The following is a 19,392-nucleotide window of genomic DNA, read 5'->3' on the forward strand; positions in this document are numbered from 1 at the left end:
CTCACAGTTTCTTGGAAACACATCTGCTGGAGGAAAAACGAGAACAGAAAGTAAGATGAACTCAGTGAAAAAGCAAAACAGTTGTGTCAATTTTTCTTATGGCTCTGACACTTTCACCACCTGATAATAAAACAACAACCTGCTGTTATTTTGGATTAAAATAAAAAGTAAAACAAAGCAACTTCAGTCAACCACTTCAAATAGCCATATGGCACAAGCTTCTGAAATTCTTTCAAAAGGTAAATTACATGTTGAAGGAAGAAGACTGAAATGTTTTTTTCACAAGTCCCCTTAGTATTTTTCTAGGAGCAAAATATATTTTATCTTAATCAGCTGACTGCTTTGCTCTGTTTGCAAGGAAGAGCTAAATAGTTTTATCAGACATGTCAGATAAGAGGAAATATAACATAAATCTTTCATATAGTTTTGCATAAATTACACTGTACAACTGATATTCCTGTCTCTTTACATGCCCATATCTAGGCATGTATTATAAAGTTGACTGACAATGAGATTCTCTAAAATTCCTGCCAAATGGACAAAAAAAACTTATAAGGGTAAAAAAAGGGATTTTTATTTAACTTAACTGAGTTTATTTTAACTGAGGAAACTTTACACCATTATACTCCCAGTCAAGCAGTGTCAGAGAGATTGAAGTTCTAGTCACACAAAGTGAGAACAGCAGCCAGATATAAAACTGATGAATGTCTTGTTTGGAGTCTTTTATTTAGTCATTAGTGAATACAAAACTGCAAAGCCAACCATGTCAGTAATCCACAGTGTAAGAGAGTACAATGAGATTCTGACATCACATCCAGTTGGATATGGTTCAGAACCATTTCTAAAAATCATTCATTTTTTTATAAAAGAATCATCAAACAGGAGTAAATATTAGATTAGAATACCAACAGAATGAGAATCAGTACACAATCCAACATGCTTAACATCAGCATTTTCTTAGTAGATAAAAGACGCATTTAATACTTTGTCTCAGAACACAGTTTGGAGTCTGGCCATCTTTTACACGATGGTTAAAAAAGTTGAGCATTCCTCACAACTGTAGCCCCTTTCAGGTCATAATTTCAATCTGTAATCTAGCAACTCTGATCTGAAAGAGGTTCCAACTGATCTATGTGGCACATGAGACTTTTAGTTTATTCACCTCCAAAACATACAAATCCATCAAGAAGTAGCCCTCAACACTGACAACACCAACAGAAAAGATTAAGTAGATGAAGTCTGAAAAGCATTCAGATTAAAAATGTAACAGTCTCACCACCACAGTATAACTAAGCCTTGGTAAAATAAAACTTTCTAAACTGTAACTTAACCTCCTCTAAATAAATCAATATATTAAATCTGATAAAGTTGGCTGAGGGTTATGTAGGTTAAATGTTTATGTGTTGTATATAAGTGTGGCTGCAGGCCCAACATGCCTGTGTGGGCCTGTCAAAGCAGGAAGTCTCTGCTAATTCTGCCAGTTTTGCAAACAGCAGCAAACTGAAATACTGATCAAGCCTAAGCATGTTGGCTTTGGACCAACCATTAGCTGCTGGCATCACATTTCTTAAAGAGAAATCACATGGACACACACATGCATGCATCCTCTGACATGCTCAGACTGAACAAATGGGACTTCCTGTTTGGAAAGTCCCTGAAGAGAGTGAGATGTGTGTGAGCTGGACCGCTCAGCGCCTCCAGTGAGAGTCCACAGGACATTCAGAGGTCAGTGCTGCTTCCTGTCTGACTCACTGGAGTCAGACAGGAAGCAGCACTGTTAGTAACAGATATGTTAGCAACATTTCTATGCCAACGGGTAGTTAGCCAACAGGTACAGATATTAAGTACCTGTTGGCACTTGGGTCTGCCAACAGGTACTGGTCATATCATCACCAGATCTGGTCAGAGCAGATCAGATCAGAACAGATCAGGTAAGGACCTGAAGGACTCCAGCAGGGGGCTGGTTAACACCAGCAGACTCTGCATCCAGAACCAACCAGGCCAAAGCGGTTTCTTTGGCCCAGTTAGTTTGGAACCTCTAGGCCGAGTCAGGACCGGACGGCCGAGTCAATGAAGGAGTCGGACTCTGAAGGTGGAGTTGGGTCCCAGCGGCGAGTTGGACCCTGAAGACGGAGTCTGTCCCTAAAAGCCTAGTTGGACCCTGACAGCCCAGTCGGCAGGCAGCAGGCGGGACGCGGCCATCGGGACAGACCCTGACAGTTAAGTTGGGAGTGTGTTGGTCCCTACTGACCTGTCTGCAGTGGGTCGGCATGGTCTCCCTGTGCATACATGTTCTCACTGGGTACTCCAGGTTCCTCCCAATGTCTAAACACAAAACACTCTCAACTTTCCTCAGGTGGGTGGGTGGGGGTGTGGGGGTGTGTGTGTGTGTGTGTGTGTGTGTGTGTGCTTGCATGGGAATGTGTGTATGTTTCTTTGTCTGTGTTGTCCAGCGACAACCTGATGACCAGTCCATCTTTCAGGCTGGGATGGCTTTTAATTATCTGGGTTTGATTTATGGGACTATTAGCACCAATATCCCTATATACAACACACAATACACACATCACCCGGCAAAGTTAACAACTGTGACTCTCAAAAGTTTATACGCTCCTGTTAAAAAGTTAAAATATCAAAATGAAACCATGATAAATTGTTTCAAAACCTTTTACATCTTCAATGTGACATAAGGCCTCTATAATGCAAATGTTATTTTGGTGGGGACAGGGATGGGAGTGGGGGGAATATAAAACTTAAAAAAGGACAAATAACCTAACATAAGTGGACACACGCTGACCTAATTCTTTTAATCCAACAGATGATGCGGTAGGACGACTCCTACCGCATCATCCAGTCTGCAGTAGGAGTCTCTACAGCAGCCACATCTTCACTTAGCAGTATTTACCCTGACAGCCTGGATCTGAACTCCGTCAGATCCAAAACGTTCTGTGTCTGATAGTTTACACTTCAGTTGATCTGGATCTTGGACTCACAGCGGGAAATCTTGGCAGCAGAGACCTGAAGTTTTTGGGTAAAGGTTGACTGCTAACTTGATCAGTCACCTTTTCAAAAATCCCTCTGCCATCTAAAGAAAAGCAGCCCCACAGTATGATGCTGCCACCTCCATGCTTCACTGGTGTTCTTTTGGTGATGCTCTCTGTCCATGGAAAATTCAAAAGACAGCTGAAGTCACAACATACAGCTCCAGTAGGGAGCTTCAGGTAAATGACGCAAATGTCAGGACACTCCTGCTAGGACAGCTGAGCTGCATCAGGTTCATCAGTGTTTGGTGGATCAAAAAGTGCACAAAACAAACATTTAGTTTAACAAGGTGCACACTTACAACCAAGCTACTGAAGATTTCTCCACTAACTGATGCATGTTTACCATTGAATTGTACAGTATGTATGTCTAATAGTGGTGGAAACAGTTATCATTATTTTTTATATATGTGTTGATGTAAATGTAAAACACTGTCAATTCCACAGGACTGTGTATATTTTGATATCAACAATAATTTCCACTTAGAGTGCACATAAGTTCATATAACATTGAATTTGCATGATTTCTTGAGTAAAAAGCCAAGTCATGTGCCAGTCTAGCACAGATATTAGCTGTGGATATGTCAGATGTGAGGATTCTGGGTTAGTCTGGCTGCCTGTAGAGGGCTGAGTGTGTCCTGAGGCGAGCTGCATGGTTCCTTTCCTCTGGATGCAGCTGGGTTTATGAGTTAGCCAGCAGCTGGCCAGGCGGACGCAGGAACACCACCATCACTGTGATGTTATCGCTGGACCCTGCCGCCTTGGCATCACCTACCAATCTCTCAGCAACTCTGTGTCCCACTCCATCTTCAGCGTGTTCTGGTGGAAGACTCCCTCCAGTCTCAGAGTCATCAGCACCCCGGAGCGCCTCAGCAACCAGATCTGGGACCTCGGAAGGTTTGATGGCATCAAAGAAGCCATCACACGCCAGCAGCACATAGTCCTCGTCCCCTGACAGCTGGATGGTTGAAGAATCAGCGTCCCCAGACACATACGGCTTCTGGTCGAAGTCGCCTGGATTTAGGGATGTGAATGGGATTAGCAGGTCGGAGCAAACTCACAGCAGATCAGGCAGACAGAAAAGCCTCTTCACTGAGGAAGCTTTCAGTTGCTCACTTTGTTTCCCACACAGAGCCTCTTCAGGCTTCTTCAGCAAAGAAAACTGGAGCAGTTCATTCTGAGGCTGGAAAAGCTCAGCAGTGCCACCTCCTGGTTATTATTAAAGGTTTTAGAATTAATGCATGGTTAATCGTTTGAAGGTGTTGTTCACTCCACTTTAACACTTCAGTTGCTGTTTAATTTGAAGTTATTTCTGTCTGAAGTTAATGAAATTATTTTTGTCTGAACTGCCCAAGTCCCAAATTGTTAAAGAGGAATACTTATAAAAATATACATAGTTTTACATCTTAAATAGCAAGTTTGTTGTTTATATCTCAGATTAAGACTTGACTCTAAATAGAAAGTTAAAGGATAGTTCAGACTTTTTGCTGTGAGATTCTGTGACGTCATTATTAGCAACTGTTCTACCTGATGTAAAAAATGTCATTTTACTGCGAGCATGTTGGAAAGAAAATCCTTTTTCAGAGTGGTGAAAGCCAACACATCATCTGTTTAATCTGACTTTTAAAACAACTCAAGATGACAAATTTCAGATCATTGGGATTTAACACTATGCTAACAGAGATTAACAGTCTACAATTTCACAGCAGAGCGTTGCTGCTGCATGTTAAGCTGAGTAATGTCTGTATTCCTGTGTGAAGCTCAGTTAGCTGAGGTTTCCGGCTGCATCAATCCACCAAACCAGATACAAACCGTCAGGAAAAACTGGGTTAACTTTTGTGCCAGTGGTGCAGCTACATTGAAAAAGTTTTGTTGCTGTACTTTTCTAGGTCTCATTTGAGGACTCGTGAGTAGTTCATTCATCAAGATTTCTTATTATCTTTATGTTCAACAAATCACAAAAAACAGTGTGGAAAAAACAACCAATCAGAGCCAAGAGGAGAGTCCATGAGTAGGACAACCTGTCCCTTTCTAAGGTAACTGAATGAATGATGGTGGAAGTATTTTTGGGCTCAGGAGTTTCAGAGTCTCTGTAAAATCTGTTCATGAGATGCAAGGATGCTTTGGTTTTCTACCTTTGGCAAGTTTTCAACTTGGTATTTAGGCCTGCTTGTTTAAAAAAGGCCTTCATTTCAGACATCAGTGTTCTCACTAACATGTAGCTGCAGGAGAACAGCAAGTTTTACCTACTTAATGATTTTGATTCTTTTTATCACCTATCAAATAAAAATTGACTTTTAGTTATAAGGTTCCTAATGAATAAAAATATGCAACTAGATAAAAATATTAAATATTGCAAAGGGTACATTTTCAACAACATAGTCACAACCATAGCTAAAGCTTTTTCTAAGTGTATTGTAGCTTGGCACAATTCCGTGTTCTCCGTTCTGGTTGGTTGAGGATGTCTTACCAATGGCTCTGGAGACAGCATAGGTGCCATTAACTCGCCAGCAACCCATGAAGGTGATACAACCCCCAAGATCTTCTATTCTCTGTTTTTCATCCTGTAAAACAGAGAACAAAAATAACATGAACATCTGACTCCTGATTACTGCTGGATCAGCAGTAATGTGCTTTGATCCCAAACAGTTCAAAAAAAATAATGAGAAAATGACGCCATTCAATGAGGCTTGAATGGCGTCTTTACTTTATTCAGGAGCAAACACCTCAATAATCAAATTGTGTTTTCCTCATGATGAAAATACTAAACATTGCAAGTTATTTTGTTTAATAAGATTACAGAGAAACCACCAACTTAATTTAATGATGATGTTTTGTTTTGAGAATGAGCTGGTAGAATCTTTGTCAAGTTATGTCAACTCTAGTTTATTTGTATAGTGTATTTCAGCAACAAGGCAGTTTAAGGTTCTTTACATCATAAAAACACAAAATACAAAGTCATAGAACACAATTGCAATTGAAACATTACATTTTGTCAAGTGCCATTGTTACACATCAGACTGTTGATAATGTTTCTGATGTTTCAAACAATTCCAAACAGGTGGGGTTTTAGTCTAGATTTAATGTTCTTTTTAAATGGAAGGTTAATTGTGTTGACCTTTGGTAGCTTCATGTGGCACACGAGTCCTGCTAAAGGAGATATTATTATTATTATTATTAAATACACAAACAAAATTAAAAGCTAAATAGTGGAGTCATATCTATTAAAATGTGGTGAATCAAAAGTTAGCATAGCTGACATCTGAAAGTAACAATTGTCTCCTGTGAATGTTTCAAAAACTTTGCATCTCGGTTTTGACTAAGGAGATGCATGTTGACTGATTCTTCTCCAGATATTAGGGACGCCAAGGCAGGTAGAACAGGTTCCAGCAGTGACCAATTCCAGGCCAGAAAAGGCAAAGTTCTAACACTCAAGAGTTACACATAATTGTTGGTTCCATAACCATTTCCTGCCCTAAACAGATTCATACATAGAATAATCCATAGCATGCCATAATTGGTGGATGTTCCAATTAAATACTACATCATTATCAACATACATCGTCTGGGCACCATTCAGAACAATCTACACTGAGGGAGCCATCTTCTTTGTGCGCCTGCTGGTGTGAGGAGGCAGAGACAGATAAACTGGCCAGTTATCAGCTGAAGTCCTGTCTGGTCTGACCCTAATGGTCGTTATTATCTAAACAACAGAATCACAGATGATTTTCTACACATTTCTGTCCTTTTAAACTAGCACTTAGCTTAAAGTGCTAGTGGTAGTTTAAAGGGGACTTGGACCAGGCATCCAGGACCCACTTCTGAATGATAACTTTCCTACCTCAACACCTCAAAAAGGGGATTTAATAACCAATATATTCATAAATCTAATAAATGTTGTTTAGATGTGGAACTACATGCTCTGTGTTTGTGTATAAAACACATGTCTCAGTGAAAATGTGAGAGGAATTCAAAGACTTCTAAGGTCACTGTTGTTAGGAAGAGTGAAAAATAAATTCCTAATTGTTTCAAATTTAAAACCTGACTGATTCAGTGTTATTTAACTATATGACAACCAGAAACAGGCTGAGATAGTGTCAGTGACTTTGTCTCAGACATCATTGTTGGATCTGTCCCACATCCCATATTTGGAATATGAGCTGTTGTCTTCTTGAAGAAGGTACATAATCCCCAAAAAATAAACTCAGTTTTTTAAAATTCTCTTCGGTACATCATTACTATTTAAATTTTAATCAAAATTTTAAATAGTATGAAAGGTGTGCAGTAACCTGGGTAATCTGTTGTTGTTTTCGATCTGTGTGTAGTCTACGTTTTTAGCTGTTTATATGTGTTGCATGTTATTGTTAGTTTGAGCAGCAGCAACTATTCAGTGCACACCCTTGAGTCCACTAAAAATTTCTCACAGGGAACAATAAAGTATATTCTATTCCATTCTATTGTACCAGTGTCATTTGTTGTTGGCAGAGCAGGAAACAAAGCAGGAAGAATTAGTAGAACAAGTACCTCTCTCTCTGGTTTGTGGGGGTCCATGAGTGTGACAACCTGTCCTTTTCTAACCAACATTGCCTGAGAGTCTCCGAGCCAAGCCACGGTCAACTGCTGGCCATGAATCAGCACGGCCACTCCTGTGCTCCCACTCCGCAGACGCTGTTGACACAAAACTCCACATATAGATTCATCTGAAGCATACAGTGTGGTTCATGGAGAGAAAACAACAGCTTGTAGAACATCACTATACCTCTCTCTTGGCTTTGTGTCTGAACATGTTGTCTGTTTTCTTGAAGGCAGTTTTAAAAGCCATGCTGGTGTTACTCTGCAGTGTCTCCTGTTTGCTCAGAGTAACATGGAGATGAGTGGCAGCGTAAATGGCAGCATCCACTCCCCCGTGACCGTCGAACACAGCGTAGTAGGCCCGCTCTACTCCATCCTAGATCAGGATCACAGCCAAGCTGAGTGACAATGGAGAACACTGGCAAAGCAGTGTTTACTTTTCAGGGTGTTTACCTGAATGCCAAAGAGCTGGTTGAATTCAGTCAGCGCCACATGCTTGTCCTCCATCTTCCTCCTTGTGTTCTTGATAGCATGAACAGAACACTGAAAGCTGGGAGGAGGCAGGGAGGAAGGGAGCTCCTGGTTCCATCTGAGTGCTACACCTATCAGATGGTTCAGGAAGAGCCGCTGGACTGCTTCCGACTCGAGCACTGGAAGTAGCGCAGAGCCAAAAATAAAAATTTGAATAAATAGCAGCAAACAAATATATTAGTAATTGATTATCCTATCAATTGTTATGTAGATTAATCGAGTAATCAGATAAAAAAATTTGACTGCAGATTTTTCATTTACCCAAACAAGTCTTTTCATACAGTATTAGAAATGCAAATAAACAAATAATTGAATTTTTTTTTTAAATAAGACAATAAACATTTTCCAACCTAAAATAAATAAATAAAAACAATGTGAATTCTTCACCTTTTGTATCAAGGGATGCATCTCCAGCTAAAAAAAAATCTTCCAATATTGACATGTGAAAGCTCAGGCCTTTCTGCTCAACTTAACATCAACTCGACTTACATTGTGGGACTGATCTGGTCATTAATTACCGGCTCATAATTGGAAAGTAAAAGATGCTTAATAGGAGATCGTTTTTTTACACAATTTGAACCACGTAAATCAAACAATTCCAATTGGGAGGTTTTGGATAGAACACATTTACATGCAAGTAGGGTTTTTCATCTTAAAACCAAATGTATATACCTTTCGTGTAGTTTTGATTTACTTACTGCCCTGAGTATGTTGTTCTTTCACCAAATGGCATTTATTTTTTGAGTCTTTATATTACAGTCAGACAATGATTAATCTGACTAATTGCTTCAGTCCTAAAATAATACCCCATTCTTATTTTTGCTACATATAACAGGCAACTAAAAAAACAACTTACAGACAACTTTTTCCTCATCTTCCAGGTATGCCTGAGCTTCCGGTGGACAGTGAAACGGAGACAGGTCGTCCTTCAGAAGCTGGGTGACCGCTGCTTGGCAGAGGAGGACCCTGAGGCCTGAGGGAGCTCCCCTGAATCACACAGACATGCACATTCAGATCAAGTTCTGAACTTGGGCAGCAAACAGCTGGACAGATAGATGGACATAAAGCCCAGAATAGAAAGTTTGCTCCAGAAAGATCTAGACCCTGAAGAAGTTTCATCAATAAGAAGCAGCAGGTAAAGTCAACAGTGAAATAAGTCATCTATCACTCCTGGCCCTTTACAAAATGCCATATCTTCGAAAAGAAAACTGAGTTTAGGAAGCAGGAAGCTGGTGAAACAATGGTGTTTCTGTAGACAGGATATAAGCTCTTCCTGACAGGGTAAAGTGGAAAACATATCGGCATGTCAGAAAGCACATGAGCTTGTGATACATTTTCTAAATTTTACATACTTATTTTACTCATTGTTTTCCAACTAAGGACTAATCAGTTGCACTGCTATCAACAAGCAGCACCTCTTCAGTGTGAAAATTCTTATTCCTTAAAGACGACTTAAAAGTTGGCTTAAAAGTTCACTTCCACAGATGGAGGCAACATATGCTGCTGCTGCCACAAGATGGCATCAAGACACCATCTTGTGGTGTTGTGGTGGTGCAGGAGCAAAGCACGACCCGCATATTGAGGCCTTAGTCCTCATGGCAGTGGTTGCAGGTTTGATTCCTGGCCTGGTGACACTTGCTGCATGTCTTCCCCCTCTTTCCTGTTGACCTACTTTCAAATAAAGGCTACTAGAGCCAACAAAATATAAAATAAGACACCATCTTGTTTGGCGTTGGCCAATCTTTTTCAAAGGAGGGATTAGTGAGAGATCCTACCAGCAAAAAAAAACATTCAGGCTAAGGTGGTGCTGCTGGGTCATTCTATTCATTACTGATCTCACCTGGTTTCATAAACTAACCTCAATAATCAAATAAATGAAAACTAAGGAACTCAACCGGAGTTTCTTTTTTGATTCTCCAATCCAAAGACAGAAAAAGAAGGTTGGTTGGAATGATGGAATGAAAAAACAAAAACTAAAAATCACTGGGATCCATTGAATAAATTCCACAAGTATTCCTAAACATATTTAGCTTCTTTTATTCACTTTGTTTCAGCCACAATATTATTCATGTTAGCATTCAATAAAGGCTCTATGTATATGGCAATTTATGCAAATTAGGTGATGATAGCAAAATTTAGCTATTTATAGGACAGCCAATAAGCAATCAAGAAAAGGTAACTTTATTTATGAAGTATATTTATACACAAGTAGGGCTAATTAATCATTATTCTACTGATCAGATAAACAAATTGGCACATTCTGCAGATTTATCAATTAACCACTTCAGCCTTGTCTATGCAATATTAGAAATACACTAAAAGATGCAAATAAACAAATAAATCATTTTTAAGACAATAAAATAAACATTTTATTACCTAAAATGCAATAACATTAATCCTTTAGTGAACACTTGATCATTTGGAGCAAAGAATGGATCTACAACTAAAAGAACACTTTTAGCATCAACATGTGAAAAGCTCAGGCCTTTCTGTTGGCTGATTATCAATACAGTGTAGGGTTGATCTGTTGACTAGTTCTTAGATTAATCATTTGATAATTGAATAGTGAAAGGTGCATAATAGGAGTTTTTTTGTTTTTGTTTTCAAGAATTTGAACCAGGTGAAGCTAAAACTTGTTACATGAAGAGTTTCGGGACGAAAACAGAGCACTTTTTTATCATAATGAAAAATGTATACATTTTTGTAAAGCTTAGGTTTAATTACTGCTCTGAGTTCAGTAGTAATTAAAAGGATATTTGTTCAGCAAATGGCCTTGTTTTGAGTCTGTACTCTCCAGCTAACCATTACTCAATTAATAAAATAGTTGACGATTATTTTAATAGTTGGTTCATCATGATTGTCTTAGGACTATACACAAGTTAATCCAAAGTTACTCATAGAACATCAAAGGAAAGTATTAATGAAACATGATAAAATACAGAAATTGAAACTAATTCAAACGGAACATTAGCTAACTCTATCCTCAAAAGCTGCAGTAAAAGAACAAAACAAATGGAGCTGCAAACAATAGTTAAAGAGTTGCTAGCCTAGGAGTGATTTAGCCTAGCTAAAGAATCAGAATCAGAATTCCTCTTAATGTCATTCTACACAAATAAATCACAACGAAATAAAAAAAAAACAGCAATTCTCCAAGAAACATCCTGAACAACTAAGATGTTAAGAATAAATAAATAAATAAATGCTCCAGTTCCACCTCCAGTCTGTATGCAGCCTCATCTCCTCTAGATATAAGCTCCACCACAGTGGTATCATCAGCAAACTTCATGACGGTGTTGTTTGGGTGGGTGGAGCTACAGTCATAATTGTAGAGGGTACATAGTAGGGAGCTTAGCACACAGTCTTGTTGAGAGCTGGTGCCGGTGCTCATTGCTTAGGGCTGGTGGGATCCTACTCTCATCCTCTGGGAGCTGTCTGTCAGGAAGTCCATGATCCAGCAGCAGATGTTGTGGAGAAGATCCGGGTTCACCAGTTTCCTCATCAGTCTGCTCGGACTAAAGGTCTCAAAAGTCGAGCTGAAGTCCAGGAAGAGCAGCCTAACACAGCTCCTTTACTGTTCCACGTGTGTCAATGTGGCGTGCAGAGCGGAAATGATGGCATCGTCTGTAGAGCAGTTGGTTCTGTATATAAACTGGTGGGGGTCTAGTGTGGATGGCAGACGTGAAGTGATATGACTCTGAACCTGTTTCTCAAAAGCACTGCATGATAATGGGGGTTGGTGCCACTGGCCGGTAGTCATTGAGACTGCTAATGTTCGTTTTTGGAAGAAGGATGATGGAAGACTTTAAAGCATGGTGGGATGGAGCATTGGGTCTCTCCCTCAGCAGTTCTTTGACCTCTTTGTTCATTCAGGCCTTCTGGCTGGGAAACACCAATGCAAGCTCGCTGAATATTTTGGTTCATCAAATGGAGAAACTAAACACAACCAGAGATTTTCCATCTTCAACCCCTTTAACAGTCGAGAAACTGATAAACTGTCTGTCCAAGCTGATAACATAAGGCATGTTCACTGCCAGCTCTGCTGATGGCAAATGTTTCTGAGGTTTAGAGAAGTTAACACCTGAATTTTTTCTTTGCAGGACAATAAAAGCTATTTCTAATAAATCTAACAATCTTTCTTTACCTTAAACCCAAAATATTAAAAAAATCCGGCCAGCATTTCCAAATCAAACAGAGGTTAAAAGTTAAAACAAACAATACAGACCAGCTTTGTAGTATTCTGTTCAGCCTTCCTGTTAGCTGCTGAAAAGTCTGAATCTTTCTCAAAAAGGAAAAGCATACATCACGTCACTTTATATTCTGACTGTTTACATAGCATGAGTAGCTTTTCTTTTAGAACAGTAGTGGCTTCCCCAAGCAGAGTTAACAGTGGATCATTAATGAGCAGTGCAAGGGAGAGCTGCTAAAGTATGTGAAGAATGCAACACACAGACAAGTACACGTAGGACTGGTGGATAAAGGATAAAGGATTAAAAAAAAAAAAAAGCTCAGGGAATCTAACAATCTCTGTCTAACCAGGTGTGTGATGTGTAGGCTTCATGTCTGAAGTGTATTTAACAAACATTTAAAAATGAAAGCTAGCTTTTAAAGACATGGAAAATGTCATCCTAAGAGGTTTGAGAGATAAAGTTTTTAAAGGGTATTCATAACTTGGTGTGGTGTAGTGTCATAAGCATGGTGGATGAATGCTACAAGCAAGAGCAGATTTGGATGTGATTTCACTAGTATTGACATATGAGGCAAAGTCAGGAATTTAGAGTATTTATGAATGCTGATAAATACTTCAGGAAATGGGAGGTTTGTTCAAAAAACTTGGATAGTCCTCTTGAAACCATTCTTCAAGAGGAGTGTAAGGGGTTATGGTGCATATTACCCACAGTGAAAATGCAGGAGGTGTGGTACACCCTGGACAGGACCCAGTGCAGCCCCTCTTAAAGACAGCGGGACCAAATAAAGAAACACGACTTGTGCTTCTGTGCTTTGATCACATCTTAAAGGCAAGACTCAGGTCCTCCCAGTGGCTTCCTACAGCAGCATGCATGCAAGCTCCAAAACTGTTTCTATATATGATGTTGAAGGTAGCAAAGCTAAATTCCCCAGCTGGCATGTGTAACAACCAGCAGGTATTGAGGTCCAAGCCAAAAGAATGAATGAAGTGTATATCCATACCGAGCAGCCAGCAGCCTCTGGCCCAGCTCCAGGTTCTCTCCTTGCAGCTCCTCCAGTGAGACTCTCCGACTCAGGGAGCTGACCGGCAGAGGAGCGTCTTCTTTCAGAGCAGCAGGGAATTCCTCCACAAGCTTCTTCAGGAAGCACTGGGCCTCCTCCTCCTCCATTCCAGCCACTTGGGATCTCTGCAGACTGCAATCTGATGAACAGCTGATAAAAAAAAATTACTTTATTGAACATGTTTAGGTTGAAGATATGTAGACATTCATCATATATTAAAACAAAAAGTTGTTTTTTTCATTGCCAAATATTTGATGACAGTTAACTAGCAAATAGCCAAATGTATGCTTCAGTTCAGAGATGATAGTAACTCAAAATGTAAGGATTTATTAATCGTGTATTATTAAAATAGATTATTATTTTTACAAGTAAATTACACAATTATATAAGCACGTACACAGGTGGAAACATGGCTTTAATCATAAATTAAGCATAAACTGAAATATGAATACAAAACAAACCATATCTGTGTCAAATGTAATGTAGAAAAAAAACATGGTTATTACTGTGATGTTACAAATTAATAACTTCACTAAAATGATCCAACAACATATATGTTAGTTAAACTGGTAAATCTATGTCACAAACTCCAGCAAAAATTGTCCAACCCAGGTTTTCCCAAATTAAAGATGGGAAATAAATTGGGATGGGGAAACGGTCCTGCATTGTCCATTAGAGCAGCAGGGCTGAGCTCAAATCATTTCTGCTTGATGTCTCTCTATTAGAGCTTAATCTTCAGAAACGCCCGTTTCCTGGGAAGATTCTGTGATATGACAAAAACTTGATAAACAACTTTCAAGCATTTTTGTGGAGCAGAATTGCCGAAGTGGCTCATATTGCTGAACAAAAATAAATTACAACCATGTCGGTATGCAGGAACAGGAAGTCGTGTTGCTTTTTTTTTTTTTTTTTACTGTTAAACACAAGCTTCCGTAAATTACCCAGCAGAGACCCAGCCAACACCTTTCAAAGTGAGCATGATGCTATCCCGTATCGGAAATCAGTTTTGAAAAACTTAAAGTGTCCTTAGAAAACAACAAAGGAAAGCCTTCGAACGCGTCCTTAAGTTCTCGCTGTGGTTATCAGGTGAGCCTAGCTCACAAAGCGAACAACTAAAGATGGATAAGTAACGGTATAGTTGAATCTGCCTTAGAAAGGGAAGAAAGCTGGAGAAACTCGGCGAGCGGAATACGGACACCTTAGAATGCTTCTTTAAACATATGGTTGGTCATGTTCACACAGAATTGTGTCGTCAGAAGCTAAAAACTCGAATGGGTGAAGAAATGCTCATTTTTACCCAAGCAAAAAGTTGTGTTTTCGTCTTACCCTGAGATAGAAACAGTTCCTTTGTAGAATAGTGGTACAGAAACACGCCCTTCAGTTACACAAAGACTAGAGGAGATGCATTTACCACGCTGTCTACTTCCACTACCCGCAGGGACGATGAAAACGACGTCTGAACTGAGCGAGTACTATCCATGGTGTTTACAGATCTGCAAAAAAAAAAAAAAAAGCTCCGCTTTACGTTGGACCCTTCTGCTGAGAAGGACCTCGTTGCAGCAAACAGTAAGGGGTGGGGACAGACCACATGGCAGACTAACACCATATTTGGAAATGGGACCATTGCACTCCGGAAGTGAAGGTGGCGCTATTTTCTATATTATCCGCTGCCTCCCGTTTTAATTTTGTTTTGAAATCTGTGATATATTCACCTATAGGAAGCGGTAGTGTTTTAACTTTTCCATCTCCCCGGTTGGTATGGATACATGAGCTACAGACAAATTAAGAATACTTTAAATGGCAGGTAAAATAGATGGTAAACAGTGGTGACGTCAAAAACAATTCTGTCTCAAGTGTTTGCTGAAAGAGAGTGGAAGATCGCCAGGAATATTTTGGCAAATAGCATCCATTCTTTTTTCATGAGTTTGAACCTCTGAGCTCAGGAAGGCGTTATTGTGTCTCTGACAACTAAGAACATCAATATGATGTCATTTAGTCACAGTGTAAAAACCATTAACAAAACTACGTGACAACATTTGCGTCATGCAAAGTGTTGTCATGTTACTTGTGGTAATCTGTTTTTGAGTTGGTGCCATAATCACCTAACCTGTGCAAAGGAGAAGAGGTCTGGACTGTCCTTTTTTCACAGTTCTGGAGTCAGATAAAAAAAAAGAGAAAGGCAGCAAATTCAAGCTGCCTGAGGTTCAGCATTATGTTTCACAGTCAGTGATGATTTCATATGCTGCTGTAGTGTGTTTGGAGCCACATGCTCCGTGCCACGCTGCTTTGGTAATATGATTAATATAAAAGAAGACCTGAATGGGTCCTGTGTGCAACTACTGTGTAGTAGAATGGGATATTAGTGCATGTTTCGGTTTTAAAAATCTGTTATTTATTGTTCTAATGTAATAATGCAGTTTTTCAAGACACTGAATTTTACGTTTTCATTAGCTCTAATTAAGGCAGATGCTGCTCAATCACTTAAGCTATTCAAATCTACAACATCATCTCAATATAATCTCAGTGCTAAACATTTCTAAAAACAGATTTGTTCAAAGAAGTTCCATGATTGATGAAGAATTTCTGAAACACGTCACAGATGAGTGACTAAATAACACTTTGCAGCATGTCTGATGGTCAAATAACCTGAATATCAGATTCAAAACAGGAGATATCTATTTTGTTGAGCTCATTATTCAGCTCATTTATTTTTAACATCAATAAAAAAGTTTTATTAATTTAAAATGTTGCTTTACTTACAGTTGTTAACCAAAATGCAATTAATCATTTACAGACCCTGCAATTAACTTGAAGAAGAATCTTCATCGAGTCTCACCACCAGGTCGAATCCATTATAATTGAAATGAACAAAAACAAACTCTTGAAATATATCATTCTGTCAAATAAATACAAGTTTCACTCCACATCAACTGTTTAGCATTTTATTAACTAGTATATTGTTGTTTTTATGCATATTTATGCTGTGACCTACCTGTTATTAAAACAACTTGTTCAATGCAACAATAATGATGCAGATGAATCTAACATTTACAGAGCTAATTAATTTGCAGATATCTACTGAATGTTTACTGTCTTACTGATGAACACAATGGTTTAAAAGAGATAGTTCTCACTAATCACAGATGCCACATCTTTTTTGACTAAATAAAGATTTCCAGATGTCTGACTTCAACCCTGTGCTATTTCTTCCTGTGTGCGGGCTGAGGCACATATGCATGCGACAGTAATGTCCTCAAATTCTACAGAGTAGCTGGGTAGGGGGAAGCATGCCGAGTTTTTCCTCAGAACAGGCATCCTAAGGGTAACGGGGATGACCTCTAGTCCCAAGGCACTGTTGCACCTCCCGCCAAAGTGGTTATCCTGGCACCTGGCCTCACGGATCACCTGAGGTTCTCGGTTTAAGTCAATTTTGTCTCTGTTGACAGAATAAAAACAAGGAGAGCACAAAATATTTTTTCATCCTATGAAAGCTCTTTGCCAGGTAACTTCAATTTGCATAAAAACAGTGTCAGATGAGATCAGATATGTCTTATCTCTTATCTTTTATTGTTATAGTTTAAGGCCTGAGCAATTGAAAATCATGAGTCAAATGTGATCATTTCAAAAATTTTACATGCATTGTAATGTGGACATTATATTCTAAAGTCATGTCACATGACATAAACACAAAAAATAATAATCTGCTCCACTTCTCAAGGCGGCATAAAGAGAAGAATTGTGTACTGTGAAGCATAAAATGTCATCAGAATCTAAGCAAATATTTTATTTTATCTTTTTACTTCTGCTTTTCACCTCTCAGACTCCGTTTTCTACCCTAATTTTTACAGTTCATGCTAGCAGCACCCCACTAGTTTTGGTGTAAAAGTGTCATAGTAAGTTAGGTTTGCCCAACTGGGGTGATGATGCAATACGGAAGAGAAGGGACAATATTCATTTGCTTAAATACCTATTAGATTTAAAGTGAAAGATTACATTTGATCTAATCACTTACCATTACTTGTTTTAAAATATCATGTTTTGTAAATACAATGAAACCCGCTTGTGTTCAGCATAAAAACATAATTTTAAATAGTAATTTGAATAACCTTGCAAATAACTGTTTGTTTTACTGAAAAAAGTGAACAAACTATGACTGCTTGACCTTTTTAGTTTTTGTATAAAAACTGCCATGTTTGACTTTACTGTTCTTAAATCTAACTTTTCAAAATAAAGTTTAGTGGGTAAAATTTGCTAGATTTGTTTAATTAATCCTTTGAAACATAAACATTTTTAATGTTTCAATTACTTAACACAGTCATGTCAACTGGTTCGACTAAACTAGTTATTTAACTTGAACATGAGAATATGAAGTTCTGTCAACAAAGTTCAAGAACTCAACAATGTTGAATAAATTGAACTAAACTGGCATAAGTAGATTCTATTAGCATCTTGTAAATTTAACTTCACAGCATTAAATTGAACAAACTTAAGTCTGGATTTACTGAACTGAATGTATTTGTCTTTAATGATTAAGTTGAAAGTAAATGTGTAATACTCTTTACATTGAATTAACTAGGTTTAGTGAAACCAGCTGACATAACTTGGTTAAGCAAATTCAACATTTCATTTCTTAGAGTGAAAGGTGCTCAGCAAAATTGTAAAAATTATGCAATATTATTTCACATGTAAAACCAAGTCATCCGTGGCTTTTAGTAAAGACAGAAGCAATATTTAATGCCTGCCAAATTGGGAAGAGTTCCAAACTATTTGGAATTCATTGTTTCAGAGGCAGAAAAAACAGTTGCCAAGTGTACTCAGATTCTTCAGGCTTCAGTAAACATCTTTACATTTCTGGGGATTATAGCTTCTTCCACAACTCAACAAAAGACAATACACTGTAAAAACACACTCACTGGTAAATCCAGGGTGCAAGGCTGCGTGTATTGATATCTTCGGGAAGGGTAGTCATCTGGTTGTAGTTGTCTTTCAAGGTGAAGGAGCACAATGTTTCTCCAACACACTGGTTGCTCAGTGGCATGGCCACACACTGGTGGAGGATCAGCAGGCACAGCAGGAAGATACACAGCTGTTGCATATACACAACAACCAAGACTGTATGACTGTATGAATTCCAAAGGAAGAAAACAGTAACCACATCAAATTTCAACACATGACAAATGAATTAGGCTCCAGCACCCCAGTAGCATCAGTAAAATGGCCTATTAAGTAACAAACCACCCCAGTATTTGATTTGTGGCAAACGATCTATAAATGTTGATCATGTCGGTTTTACTTTGAACTCATTTATAAACTGTATGTAATGCTGCCAAGATAAGTTTCATGCTCTAATCAGCTGACTGGCAGAGAGGGCCAATCAGGCTCTGGAGAATACCTCTTACCCAGAGGTAATGGCTCCAACTCCTCATCTGGAAATGACAACCAACATGCTTTCACTTACACAGCAGTCTAAAAAGGAGTTCAAAAAAGATTTCCATGTTTTCCTAGAACATTTTACTAAGAATTCATGAAAAAACAAAATGTGCTACAGAACAAATGAAACTGGAATGATCTGCTGTGGGATTCCTGTTTTCACATGTCACAACTGCAATTTGTCTTAAAAGACAGAACATTTGAATTCATGTTATTTAATTTACTTGTCTAGTAATTTTTATTGGATGCTAATGTGAAGTCATTATAATTACAATTCTCAAACAGGTACATTTCTTACCTGAAATTTTTCCATGATGTAAGCCCGACTTCTGTTTCTTTCAGATCTTTATCAGTTGTTGGCTTTGTCCTTATGCCTGGCACCAGCTTGGAACCTGTGCCTGGACCTTCCTCTATTTATATGCCATGGTCTTGTCATTATTGCTCCAAATCTAATCAGATTGGTCAAGGTATTAATGAGAACAAGTAGGCAGGACTTTACATGTTCCAAAACTTAGGACAAGATGTAACGACATATTAGTCACTATCATTGTGCTTTTTCTGTTATTAGCAT

The 19,392-nt window shown here is 38.6% G+C and overlaps 2 protein-coding genes across 2 annotated transcripts; both read right to left on the reverse strand.

Annotated features, from left to right (window-relative positions):
• Positions 1–705: 705 nt before the first annotated feature.
• ppm1f (protein phosphatase, Mg2+/Mn2+ dependent, 1F) lies at positions 706–15,005 on the reverse strand. The gene is made up of 8 exons (XM_015017553.1): positions 14,718–15,005; positions 13,332–13,541; positions 9,001–9,131; positions 8,067–8,263; positions 7,801–7,989; positions 7,566–7,709; positions 5,512–5,605; positions 706–4,055 (listed from the first exon to the last, which is right to left on the reverse strand). Exons 2-8 carry the CDS (start codon positions 13,496–13,498, stop codon positions 3,724–3,726), a joined length of 1,254 nt encoding a protein of 417 aa, XP_014873039.1. The 5' UTR covers positions 13,499–13,541; positions 14,718–15,005; the 3' UTR covers positions 706–3,723.
• A 1,314-nt stretch (positions 15,006–16,319) lies between these two features.
• LOC106936500 (interleukin-17F) lies at positions 16,320–19,200 on the reverse strand. Its single transcript, XM_015017554.1, has 3 exons — positions 19,120–19,200; positions 18,305–18,477; positions 16,320–16,827 (listed from the first exon to the last, which is right to left on the reverse strand). Exons 1-3 carry the CDS (start codon positions 19,132–19,134, stop codon positions 16,581–16,583), a joined length of 435 nt encoding a protein of 144 aa, XP_014873040.1. The 5' UTR covers positions 19,135–19,200; the 3' UTR covers positions 16,320–16,580.
• Between the last annotated feature and the right edge of the window lie 192 nt (positions 19,201–19,392).

Source organism: Poecilia latipinna, unplaced genomic scaffold (assembly GCF_001443285.1).
Source record: "Poecilia latipinna isolate Pla-1442-1.1 unplaced genomic scaffold, P_latipinna-1.0 Scaffold2158, whole genome shotgun sequence".
In the NCBI taxonomy this organism is placed as follows: domain Eukaryota; kingdom Metazoa; phylum Chordata; class Actinopteri; order Cyprinodontiformes; family Poeciliidae; genus Poecilia; species Poecilia latipinna.